Here is a 12,259-nt window from a genome sequence, read left to right on the forward strand (position 1 = left end):
TGAGGCTCAAGATGTCTTTTGGAATCATCAGGTCATAGATAACATTTAAGGCCATGGAGCTGGATGAGGTCACCTGGGGAGGCCTAGCATTGGTTCATTTGATTAAAATATCTTTCCCTTCTTCTCAGCCTGCCTATGTCAGGTTTGGCCTATGGTTTCTTAAGGAATAGTTCACCTAGTCATTCATTTAAATGGCCAAAAAATAAGCAGGTTTGAGTGGGGCAGATCTGCATCATGCTTCTGGTTTTCACAGTTTGCCTTATGCAGGTAAGCTGGTCCTGCCAGTCAGAAAGAACCAAAGTAGGCCCCTAACCCCATAGCTAGAGGAGTAGAAGTAGGAATTCTCTTTATATCCTGGGGCGTAGAGAGAGGCTCTGAATATTCTGAGTCCCCAATTCCAAAATAATTTACATTTAATTTTGAGGGGAGGGCTGAGGGACTCATAAATTAGAACCTCCTGGAATACTCAGAAGAAATGAGACCACAGGATTGAAATGAGTGGGCTTCCCTGCTGGCGCAGTGGTTAAGAATCCAGCTGCCAATGCAAGAGAGACAGGCTCGAGCCCTGGTCCGGGAAGATCCCACATGCCGCGGAGCAACTAAGTCCGTGCGCCACAACTACTGAGCTTGTGCTTTAGAACCTGTGTGCCACAACTACTGAAGCCCACGCACCGCAACAAGAGAAGGTACCGCAATGAGAAGCCTGCGCACCACAACAAAGAGTAGCCCCCGCTCACTGCAACTAGAGAAAGCCCGCGCACAGCAACGAAGACCCTATGTAGCCAAAAATAAGTAAATAAAATAAAAGATTTAAATGAGTTGCTAGATAAAGCTTTGTGTGGAGTTAAGTTATACTTGCTGTGTGTGTATTATTAGAGAAACAATAAGCTTAATTGCTTGCCTGGCATTTTTCCTTTGTTCTGAGATTTGTTCAGCTTTGGAAGATCCCCAGAACCATTTATGGACAAGGAAGAGGTTAGTCTGCCTAAAATGTCAGGAAAAACTTAATGTTTTATGATTGAGAGTGCATTTATAAACGTGTATTTGTAAACATTGGGATTATGTCTGGCTCACTCTGTTAGTAAAAACATGATTTTAGCATGAAATTAATGGCAACTGCCCCTCACTGCCTGTGTTGTTCTTTGTGTATTCTTCTTGGAGTAGGGATCTCTTTGCATTTGACATTGTTTAGTGAGAAATTGTTATAAACTGCACTGTTGGTTTTGTTTGTGTGAGATCTGTTTTAAATGTTTATGTGTAGAGAGAGATTGAAGAGCTTTTGTCCCTTAGTAACAGTGTGAGAAGTCTTATGTCCTGTGAGACAACATGGGGCAGCTTTCAGCCCTCCCAAGGGACTGAACTTCCACCTGTTCTCTTGGGGAAAAAAAGAGTGAGTTCCACCCTCCAAGTGTTGGTCAGCTTTTTCCAGTTGTTCCTCTAAATTTTCCTGTTTTCCATTTCACTCCCTCATCCCCTGAAACTCCCTGTTATTGACCTGTATAGCCAGGCGCCTCCACCCCATCTCAGCTCCCACCTTCTTCCCTTGCTTCCCCTCCCAGTGCCCGCCCAGCTTGGTGTTTACAACTTCATAAAGGTGCTGACAAGTAATTTATTTCCCCTTAGTCATTGTTGGGCCACACATTGTGGACTGACTAGCTTTAATGTTTCCTAGTTAAGTCAGCTGTTGTAGTTCTTTAATTGTTATTTTCTCTAGAATGTCTCACTGAGCTCCATAAACAAAGATGTCATCTCTGTCCTATTCTAATGGGCATGGTCTCCCCTGACTCCCTCTCCCTGAGTTCATGTCATGGTTGATTCAGTGTTCATTTTATTGTCAAGTTAGATAATAACCATACATCGAACTTGGTTTTTAGTTCTCTCTGTTCTTATCTTAACCCACTAGCTTACACATATTTCATATTCTTTTTCCCTGGGTCTTTTTCTAAGTAGAATCTTTCTTTTTTTTTTTTTTTTTAAACATCAATAGCTTATTGGATAGGGTTAAGTAGAATCTTATTTTATTCTCTCTTTCTCCCCAGTTCCTCACCTCTTTTAATCCATTTGAATGATAGATAGCCACTAAATTGGGGGAAGGGGGGACTTTAAATTGCAAGCCTATCTCTTAGGCTTTAATCTTATTGTTTATGATCTCAAAAGAACCCAAGTTGAATCAGGTTTGGTTGCCACTGAGACTTCCAGGAAGAAAATGTAAATATGGAGGAAACACCTATGAAATGATTCATAATATAGGATTCCCCATTATGAATTCATGCTGAACCATTGCCTGAGGCTTGGACTACTAAGGTACTATCTTTGGGATGTGACATCAACTCTCATTTTCCACATATGTAGGTCATGTTAGGTATGTTGGGCAAATAATGACCCTCCCCCCCAGTCCAATTGGAGGTCTCCTTTTCTTTTTTTTTTTTAAAGATCAATTTTATTTTTGGCTGCGTTGGGTCTTCGTTGCTGCGCAAAGGCTTTCTCTAGTTGTGGCAAGGGGGGCTTGTTGTGGAGCACAGGCTCTAGGTGCACGGGCTTCAGTAGTTGTGGCATGTGGGCTCAGTAGTTGTGGCTTGTGGGCTCTAGAGTGCAGGATCAGTAGTTGTGGCGTACGGACTTAGTTGCTCCATGACATGTGGGATCTTCCCGGAATCCACTGCGCCACCAGGGAAGTCCAGAGGTCTCATTTTCATTAACTCTGTCTTCTCTTCCTTTGTTCTCCCTGAAAGTTTAAACTGAATTTTCTAAAATTTTTCATATCCTGTTGAAGCTCAGAATATCCTGTGGCTAAACTCCTCTACAAGTGACAAACATTGTGTACTTCCAAATCCTAGATCTGTGGACACTGTGGATTAACAATAAGCTTTCATAATGATTTTCTTTCTTTGGCAGGCAGTTTGTAATTTTTTCCTCAAGGATTCTAACCTACACTATAAAAACTGAGGGATTATACCTCATATGAAAGCAAGACAAAAGGAGCGCCAGAAGAAAGAGCCAGTGGGGGTCCTTATTAGTAGAGGCAAGCGCATTGAAAATACTGATGCCTTTTATCCATCTTTACCTCAAGTGAATTCTGAAGAAAATGGCAGAAGAATTGCTTCCATTTTTAAATGAGAAAATAAATTACTTAGGAATGGTGTTAAGCAAGGGAAAAAGCATCTAGAGGAACAGTGTCAAGAGAAATCAATCACTCTTCAGCCTACATTTTTTTTTTTTTTTTTTTTTTTTTTGCGGTACGCGGGCCTCTCACTGTTGTGGCCTCTCCCGTTGCAGAGCACAGGCTCCGGACGCGCAGGCTCAGTGGCCATGGCTCACAGGCCCAGCTGCTCCACGGCATGTGGGATCTTCCCAGACCGGGGCACAAACCCGTGTACCCTGCATCAGCAGGCGGACTCTCAACCACTGCGCCACCAGAGAAGCCCCAGCCTACATTTTAAGGCTCTATCTAGTTTTGATCACACCTTAGAGATTCTAGTATCAATTGACTAATATTTGTAGAATTCTACTTTGTACTGGTGGATGGTGTCTGTCCTCAAATAAGACTAGACAGGAAGATTTTTAAAATATGTAATACACACAAAACAATTGGTCACCTTTAGAAGGTAGCAGTTAAGTGGGAACTTGGACCAGGATAGGTGATGCAACATTTTGCTAATAGTGCACGTTGCGGAAGGAGACTATTAGGATTGTGAACTCAGGCCAGTCTCTTCCTAATTTGTAAGATGAAGGAAATACATAAGGTTTTTTTGAAAATTTAGTGAGATATGTATGCACATCTGTTTTAAGTGCTCAAAAGGTTTCAGCCAGTGTTACTTCTAATAGGAATTCATGAGGAATAGGAAAAGGAGACGTTGTTACAGGCAAGAGAAATCAGGGAGGTCTTCCTGAAAGTGGTGAAGCTTAAACTGAACCTTAATCAACAGAGAAGAGTTGAAGGATTGATTGTTAGTCAGAAAATCAGCTTAAGCAAGAAGTAGTACAAACAAACGTAATATAAGTGAGGGATACCAAAGAGACCTATCTGACAAAAGGGAAGGGGTGCTTTTATATTAGGAAAGAATAAAAATGAAGTTGTCTTAGTATAGCAGGACCTGATTATTGAGGGGAGCTTGGACTTGGTGTGTAACAGCATAATCGACAGAGAGATGGAATGGTCTCCAGTGGTACCCCAAGTAGACTGAAGAAGAAAGAGACAGATCTCAGAAGCCTGCTGGTCTAGAAACATTAGTGAGCCAGATGTAGGTGGTGAGGGCCTGGTCAAGGAGGACAGTGGACTGTAGAAAGGATAGGTTTGTTTCTGAAGAAGCACTGGCTGGATTTGGTGACCTGGTTGAATGTAGAGGAGGACGCATGAGAGATAGGGGTCATTTTGAACTGGCATTCTTTTAGGAGGTCTACTGTATTGATAGTAGCCTCAGGGCTGAGGACCCAGGAGTCTGTTGGTTTTAGGATCACTGGTGGGGCAGGGGAGGGGGGAGTACATTTTGTTGTTGTTTGTGTTTGCTGTTTAGCAAACTAGAAGTAACTTCCAGAGAACCCTTTAAACATTTCTTGCCTGGAATTCAAGAGACAGGAATTGACCCTGTTAATGAGAACCTGAGAATGCCAGGAAAGCCATGTCTGCCTCTTACAAGGTAGGCCTAGGGTTAAAGAGAAGGCTTTCACATCCCTCACATCCCAGGCCCACTGCTTATTTAGGCGGTGTGATCTTGGATAAAATCTCTTATTCCTCTGTGTCTCAGTTTCCTCATCTATAAAAAGGGGGTTTTAAATAGTACCTAAATCATAGTGGTAGTGGGATTTAAGTGAGTTAATACACATAAAGCACATAGTACAATGACTGGCAAATAGTAAGCCCTGAGTGTTAACTATTAATATTGTTGCCACTCCCTCTTTTTAAATGAAAACCCTGAAAAACGCTCAGAGTATGTCTCTTTTGCCCAGGGCAGATGAGGGAATGGCTTGGTTTTATGAGTAGATAGATACCTGTTCATCTTTATATCGTAGAAAAAAATCTGGCATCAGACTATTGAAATAGATGAGTGGCTGGGTTGCTGTCAGAATTCCTAGTATTGCCCTGAGAGTGCCTCATTTTTGCTGTATTCTTGTCCTGCCTATGCAGGTGATTTTTTATGATAGCGATTGGAACCCCACAGTGGACCAGCAGGCCATGGACAGGGCCCACCGCTTGGGGCAGACAAAGCAGGTTACCGTGTACCGACTCATCTGTAAGGGCACCATTGAAGAACGCATTCTGCAGCGAGCCAAGGAGAAGAGTGAGGTAAGCAGAAGGCAAAGGAAGTATTGTGCTGGTAGAGAAAATAGTCCAGCCACATTGACTGGACTAAGACTAAGACTGACTTGGCTTTCGTTGGTCATGAAAGCACTAAAATTTCTTGTGAATAGAAAATAAAATGAGGTCCCATACAAAAGCAGTCTACTGCCCTGGCCATTCCTTACTCCTTTTCTACCAGAATGGTGTCTACAACCTACATTCAGCTGTTGTTCATGTGAAGAGGACCCCAAGTCATGGCCTTTTCCTATTTGACATGGTTTCACATTCAGGGGAAGAAGGAATGGCGTTTGCTCTCACCCTAGTACTCTCAGTGTGACCGGCCTCTGAGTTGTGTGACAAATTTGCTGGTTTCTAAAGAAATGATTATTTGGGGTTCTTTTCCTTCTTGATTCAGTATTATTGGACCTTATAGCTATCAATTAACAGTTGCAAGCAAAGAAGTTCTCCTTTCTGTTGGACAAATGACCTGGATGAGCCAGTCACACGAATGAAAAAGAAGTAGGAAATCCAGGGGCCTCACCAGAGAACAGATTAAGAAAGATGTTTCTTTCTTTCTGAATATTTGTCATAAGGGAATGGATGCCTGATGGTGGTGGTTTTTGATCTGCTTTGATATTCAGATTCAGCGGATGGTGATTTCTGGTGGAAACTTCAAACCGGATACCTTGAAACCCAAAGAGGTGGTTAGCCTTCTTCTAGACGATGAAGAATTGGAGAAGAAATGTATGTACTCTAGACCTCTTATTAACGCTCTCTCCTCCTTACAGAGATGTTTCTTTAGCTCCACTCTTCTGGAAATGAAAGGCGCCCTTGACTGTGCCAAGGGGAGGCAAAGCCAAAGACTGTCTGGGGAGAAACTTTTTTTTGGTTAATATTTTATATTAAAACCCAAAGAAGGATGTATTATGGAGTAGAAGGAAAAATTCGTGTGTATTGTTAGAGTAATATGACTTCAAATAAATGGGTACCAGGAAGGCTATATCCCTTGACACCTCAGCAGTAATGAATTTACTCTGTTCTATCCAGAGAAATGTTTCTATGGAAAAGTTGGAAAAGCACACTGCTGTATGTAACATACAAACGCTTCTCCCAGTACTTCTGGCTTTTGAGAACAATGGGTTTCAGTTTCAGACTTACCTTGTAAACCTCTGAGGACTTCGACAGCATCACATCAGAAAATGTGATGAAGCACCTTTCTTATGGGGCTCACATTTGCCACCACCTTCTAAAAACCTTTCAGGACTCTGTGCAATGCAGAGATATTAAAAGACTGAAAAGAAAAGGAAAAAGAATAAAAGGCAAGGAAAGGCCCATGACAGTGTCACTGAATCGTGATTTGAACCCCAAAACTGTTAAGAATCCAAGGAACTCTGTTCATTTTCCAAGTTAGAAAACCACCAGTTATCTGCCTTAGATGGATAGAAGTCATACCTTCAATCATAAATATAAAAGAATATGGCCACCTTAATTTCAGAGAATGAGGATTAGGATTGCCACAGATACTTCATCAGATCTTTTTAAAATTTTCTTGACAGTGAGACTCCGACAAGAAGAGAAACGGCAGCAGGAGGAAACCAACCGAGTTAAAGAGCGCAAGCGCAAGCGGGAAAAATACGCAGAGAAGGTATGTCAAGTTTGGGGTGGTGGACAGGGACTGATGGGGGTGCAGAGTGGTCCTTACAGAAGAGTCTTCAGGGTACAGGCTTGTCGTCTTGGTTACTGGTTGGTGTCCAGCTCCATCTACGTGTGCTATACAGCAGTTCTGTCCTGATAGAGAATCAAGCAGGAGAAATGCAGCCTTGGTAGAACTGTACTCCCCACACAGACATAATTACATGTGTCTGTGGTTACATGTAATTATGGACACCATTTGTTGGGACTGTTAAAAAGCATAAGTCTAATAAATGTAAGATGGATGTTACATTATTAGATTCCGTAGAATCTTAGAAGGGACCTAAGAGGTCATTAGATCCAGTCTTTCTGCCATAGTTCTGCTAGTGCACCATTCATTGTCATCTACTACTGGAAAAATAAATCGTTGGCCAGTCTGTTCATCTTTTTCTCCAATTCATGCCAAGGATTTGAGTTGTTTTTGTCTCCCTTCTGACATTTCCTACTTGAGCCCACCAGGCTAGCTGCAAAGTGGGATGTAGTTCCCCTACATTTCTCCCTGTCTTGCTGTTTCTACCAAAGTATATCAGTAATCCTTACCCCTGATCTTTACTGATACATAAATCAGAAATGAGGTCTCCAGGACTTACTCTTGTTTCAGGAGTCAGCCCATTAGTTCTGACTAGGTTCCCAGACTTACCATGCCTAAAGACTGTTGGTTTGAACAAATAAATAATTAGTTAATTAATTTAAAAATAAATAAATAAAGGCTGTTGGTTTGAAACCATTTTATTACCTTCCAGAAAGTGGCTCCTAATTTCTTCTGGTGGGTTTGGCTTACCTTTGGGTTGTGCTGAAATTCAGACATTGCCATAGCTCTGGGCCCTCAAGTGAGACATTTGTCCATGTATCATTTCCCTGGACTGTTTGGTTTGTCTGAAGCATGTTGTCTAGTCACATGTTAAAGCTGGTTGTGCTTTAAGTAGAGGTCCACTTCTTCCTCTTATGCAAGCTTGTATAGGGCCTCGTGTCCCTTTGGCTGTATGGCCCTGATGGTCAGCAGCCTAGGAGCCTGTCTATATTATATGTTCATCTTCTGATAGACACACCAGCTCAATCCACACCCTCGATTGTACCTTCTGCTAAGCAGAACTATTTCTAGCCTGAAGGATGCCCTTGGTACTCACTATATTTACAGAGTTGAAAAAAAATCTTAGGAATGAAGGCTCACGTTCTTCCTAGTCTGGGCTGCTATTTCTACCCATGTTCTCAGGTTCTCTTTTATGACTCCACTTTCAAATTTCTAACCCATTGCTTACTACTATTCAGAAACAATAGCAAAGAAGAAAGGGTGATTTTCTTCAACAGGACATTGTAGGATTTACTGAGTTTGCATCAGGTGCCATCCCTACTCTGAATAAGAAGTTTCAGATAAATACCCAGTGATAATATAAACTACACAAAGACATACCGTATTAACCCTAATATAGGTCTAGATACAAATGCCGTTAGGTGCAGTGGATGGGTGTGATCCCCAGAATTTTCTAAGCACTTTCTGTTCTTCCACATCTCTCATCTGTGACAAAGCCCTCCTGAACTTGGCTCTAGAACTGTTTAGTGTAGCTTAGTCGCTCAGTCTTTAAGCGTAAATTGAGGAAATAATGAAAAGCCACTTCAGTATTCCTTATGTGTAATAAGAACCTTCATTCCCCTTATACATATTTAAAAAGAAGGCAGAGTGAAAACAGATGTGCGGAAAATATACTAAGAGCACGGGCCCTCCCTCTTGTGGGGCTGCATCAGTTCAGCCCCTGAGAAGTGCTGCAGCTTGGCCATGCTGGAAGCTGACCATGCACCCCGCCCTGTGAGGATTAGGTTTGGCACAGCTTCAGTTCAGTGTGACTGGCCTTTCAACTCTGTATTATTGTGCCAGAATATGCATAAACTCTTACTAAGCCATCCCTTTCCTCCTTCCTTAGGATTTTTTCTTCCTTTAATAATATGCTAATTGAATAAAATGAAACCTAGAACTTTACAAAGAGTCAAATTTCTGTCATCACTTTCTTCTCCAACCCCACTTTTCTCTTGGTGCCTATCCTCATCCTTTTTCCATATTTCTTGATTTGTGTGTTCCCAGAAGAAAAAGGAAGATGAATTGGATGGGAAAAGGAGAAAGGAGGGTGTGAACCTAGTGATCCCATTTGTTCCTTCGGCTGATAACTCCAACCTCTCTGCAGACGGGGATGACTCCTTCATTAGTGTGGACTCAGCCATGCCCAGCCCTTTCAGTGAGGTGAGGCTCCTTTTAGATGCCTTCATCACAGCAGTGGGGACTGTGTCCTGACCTGGTAGCCTTTGCTTTTCCAGGAGTTCTCCTGCCTTGTAGAAGGGGTTACATGTGGAATCCATGGGAAGAAAAGCAAGTGAGGACAGGCTGCCTTCTTTGGAGCCAAAGCAGGGGGTCTAACTCTCAGGAGTGAAGCCAGGCAGGAGAGGCAAATGGTGGTGAGACCTGAGAAGCACGTACTGATGTAGGCACGAGGGCCATGGGCTGCGGGTGCTAGGAGGGGGGGTGATCATGACCCTTTTGCCTCTAGATCTCCATCAGCAGTGAGCTGCACACCGGCTCTATTCCCCCCGACGAGAGCAGCAGTGACATGCTGGTCATTGTGGATGACCCAGCCTCCTCAGCCCCTCAGTCTCGAGCCACCAACTCTCCTGCTTCCATAACGGGCTCCGTGTCAGACACTGTGAACGGTAAGTGATGCTGCTGTCCCATACAGCTTGGGTGAGGTCCTGATTCCTTCTTGGATAATGCCGTTTTCTACTTTCTTTAAAGAAGAGTGGAGTAGAGCAAAAAGAATTGGTAGCCTCATTCTTTCATTAGTCAATTCAAGTGAAAGGGAGAATGAGAAGGTTTAGGGAATGTAAAATAAGAACTTCATAAAGATTTCAAACTTCTTTGTTTTCTAGCCATTCCTGTCTTTCATGTTTCACCCTTATTTTTGCCAGTTTTTAATTATAGTTAGCTTTTCCAGGCCTTTCCTCACTTTGTTCTGTGGGGCCCAGTGTTGCTGCTATTTCTTGAGGACTTCTAAGTTTAAAACCTGGAAGTAGGGACTTCCCTGGTGGTGCAGCAGTTAAGAATCCGCCTGCCAGTGCAGGGACACGGGTTCGAGCCCTGGTCCGGGAAGATCCTGTATGCCACGGAGCAACTAAGCCCATGCGGCACAACTACTGAGCCTGCGTTCTGGAGCCCGCGAGCCACAACTACTGAGCCGGTGTGCAGCAACTACTGAAGCCTGCGTGGCCTAGAGCCTGTGCTCAGCAACGAGAGAAGCCACCGTACTGAGTAGCCTGCGCACCGCAATGAAGAGTAGTCCCCGCTCGCTGCAACTAGAGAAAGCCTGCGTGCAGCAACGAAGACCCAACACAGACAAAAACAAAACATTAATTAATTAATTAATTTAAAAAAACAAAAAACAAAAAACCTTGGGAGTAAAAGTTGATTCTCCAAGGCAGGAAAACATTGGAGTGTGCAGGTGAATCACAGGTGCACGTCTCTGGAGTTCATTTAGTAATGATCTAGTTGAAAGAAGAAATTCAGGAGTAATGGCACCACTCTTAGAGAATGAAAAGCAGCTTGAGGTGTCAGGCTGTTGTAGCTATTTACAGTTCTTACTAACGCTGTGTGATGCTATGTCCCAGCCATTAAATTGAGGCGTAGACCTCCCTGGGAGTCCTGAAACAAACACCCTGAAAGCCATCTTCCCTGTCCAGGAGAAGAGTCTGTTAACAAATGAAGAAATAAACTTTTTTCCCTCTTGGCCCATTTGTTCCCATAGGAATTTCCATTCAGGAAATGCCGGCTGCAGGACGTGGTCATTCAGCCCGAAGCCGAGGCCGCCCCAAAGGTTCAGGAAGCACAGCCAAAGGAGCAGGGAAGGGCCGGAGCCGGAAGTCCACCGCAGGCAGTGCTGCTGCAATGGCAGGAGCCAAAGCAGGGGCTGCCGCGGCCTCTGCAGCTGCCTATGCTGCATACGGGTACAACGTGTCTAAAGGTGCGGAAGCCCCAGGGGACTACGGGCTCCATTCTGGTCGGGGACAGTCGGAAGGGTCTACTGAGCATTCTGCCAGGTAGAGCAAGTAGGACACCTCCAGGCCCAAAGCTCCTTCCCAAGCCCATGTTGGATTCTGCCTCAGCATTGAGTGGTCCTGACTCTCTCCTTGCCCTTGTGACTTGGCACAGTACTGCCTTCAAAGCGTAAGTAACTGTGAAAACAGAGAAAGCTGAATTTTAAACAGAATTTCTCCTGCTTTGAGAACTGATTTTTTTCCCCCGGACCCACATTTTAATAATTACATTTCAGTAGTCAAGTTAACTTTTACCCAGCCTTGTGCTCCATCACCTTAGGGTTAAACACCTGCTGTAGGGAATTCCCTGGTGGTCCAGTGGTTAGGACTCCGTGCTCTCACTGCCGAGGGCCCAGGTTCAATCCCTAGTCGGGGAACTAAGATCCCACAAACCACGTGGCGCCAAAAAAAACCAAAACCAAAACCAAACCAAAAAAACAATACCTGCTGTGTGCAGAGGAGTATAACACATGGACCCCGCACCTGAGTGTATAATGAAAATTAGAAGGGGAAGCTGGGCATAGAATTTGTTTAGCAGCAGTACAAGGCAGTATGCGTGTCCTGAATGAAGGAAGAGGGAAGGCCTTAATTCTGGTTGTAGATCAGAAGAAGGAGGAACCGTGGATTTGATGACAAAGTTGCCAGGCTAATTCAGAAGGAAAGAGAAGGATGGTGAAGGATTTAAACTGGCAACAGAGAGTTAACAGTGACCAAGGCACGTTGGGGGTCACTGAGCAGGTCAGTCAGGCTGTGCTGAAGAGGAGCTGCGGGAGTCAGGGTTGGAAGGACCTGCTGGGCGAGAGCTTACCCGGTGTGTGACCAGGGGCTCTGGGAAGTTTGAGAAGGGAAGTAGCTAGCTATTGTGACCATGAGCTGTGGAGGATAAGGGTAGCGGTGGAATGTAGGGCATCTGAGAGCGGTGAGAAGGGCACCCTCACCATGCACAGACCTCTCTCCCATTGGAAACGCGGGCTTAGGATTTAGGGCTGCTGCAGCAAGTAAGGGGAATTTTTGGATAGAAAGTTCTCAGTAAGTGTTAGGCTACCTCCCCTTTCTCCTCCAGGGATAGCGGCCTTCATTTATCTGTTCATTCAACAAATATGAAGTATGATAGCCTACCCCAGTGTTTCTTAACCTCTTGCCAGCTCATCACACCCTTGGAAAATAACAATCATGGCAGTGGTCAAGGCTGCCATGGCAGGATTTCACCCACGG

General features: G+C 44.0%; 1 protein-coding gene across 4 annotated transcripts in view; it reads left to right on the top strand.

Annotated features, from left to right (window-relative positions):
* The window catches only part of INO80 (INO80 complex ATPase subunit), a 123,546-nt gene that overhangs the window by 108,539 nt on the left and 2,748 nt on the right, over nt 1-12,259 (top strand). For 2 of the 4 annotated variants that reach the window (XM_004273978.3, XM_049706977.1), the window contains 6 exons: nt 5,126-5,284; nt 5,920-6,022; nt 6,835-6,923; nt 9,048-9,203; nt 9,508-9,667; nt 10,756-10,971. In XM_004273978.3, the coding sequence (XP_004274026.1) occupies nt 5,126-5,284; nt 5,920-6,022; nt 6,835-6,923; nt 9,048-9,203; nt 9,508-9,667; nt 10,756-10,971 (883 nt within the window). The remainder of the gene's footprint in view (nt 1-5,125; nt 5,285-5,919; nt 6,023-6,834; nt 6,924-9,047; nt 9,204-9,507; nt 9,668-10,755; nt 10,972-12,259) is intronic. The other 2 variants (XM_033435765.2, XM_033435766.2) reach the window with 2 other exon arrangements.

Source organism: Orcinus orca, chromosome 2 (assembly GCF_937001465.1).
Source record: "Orcinus orca chromosome 2, mOrcOrc1.1, whole genome shotgun sequence".
NCBI classification, from domain to species: Eukaryota; Metazoa; Chordata; class Mammalia; order Artiodactyla; family Delphinidae; genus Orcinus; species Orcinus orca.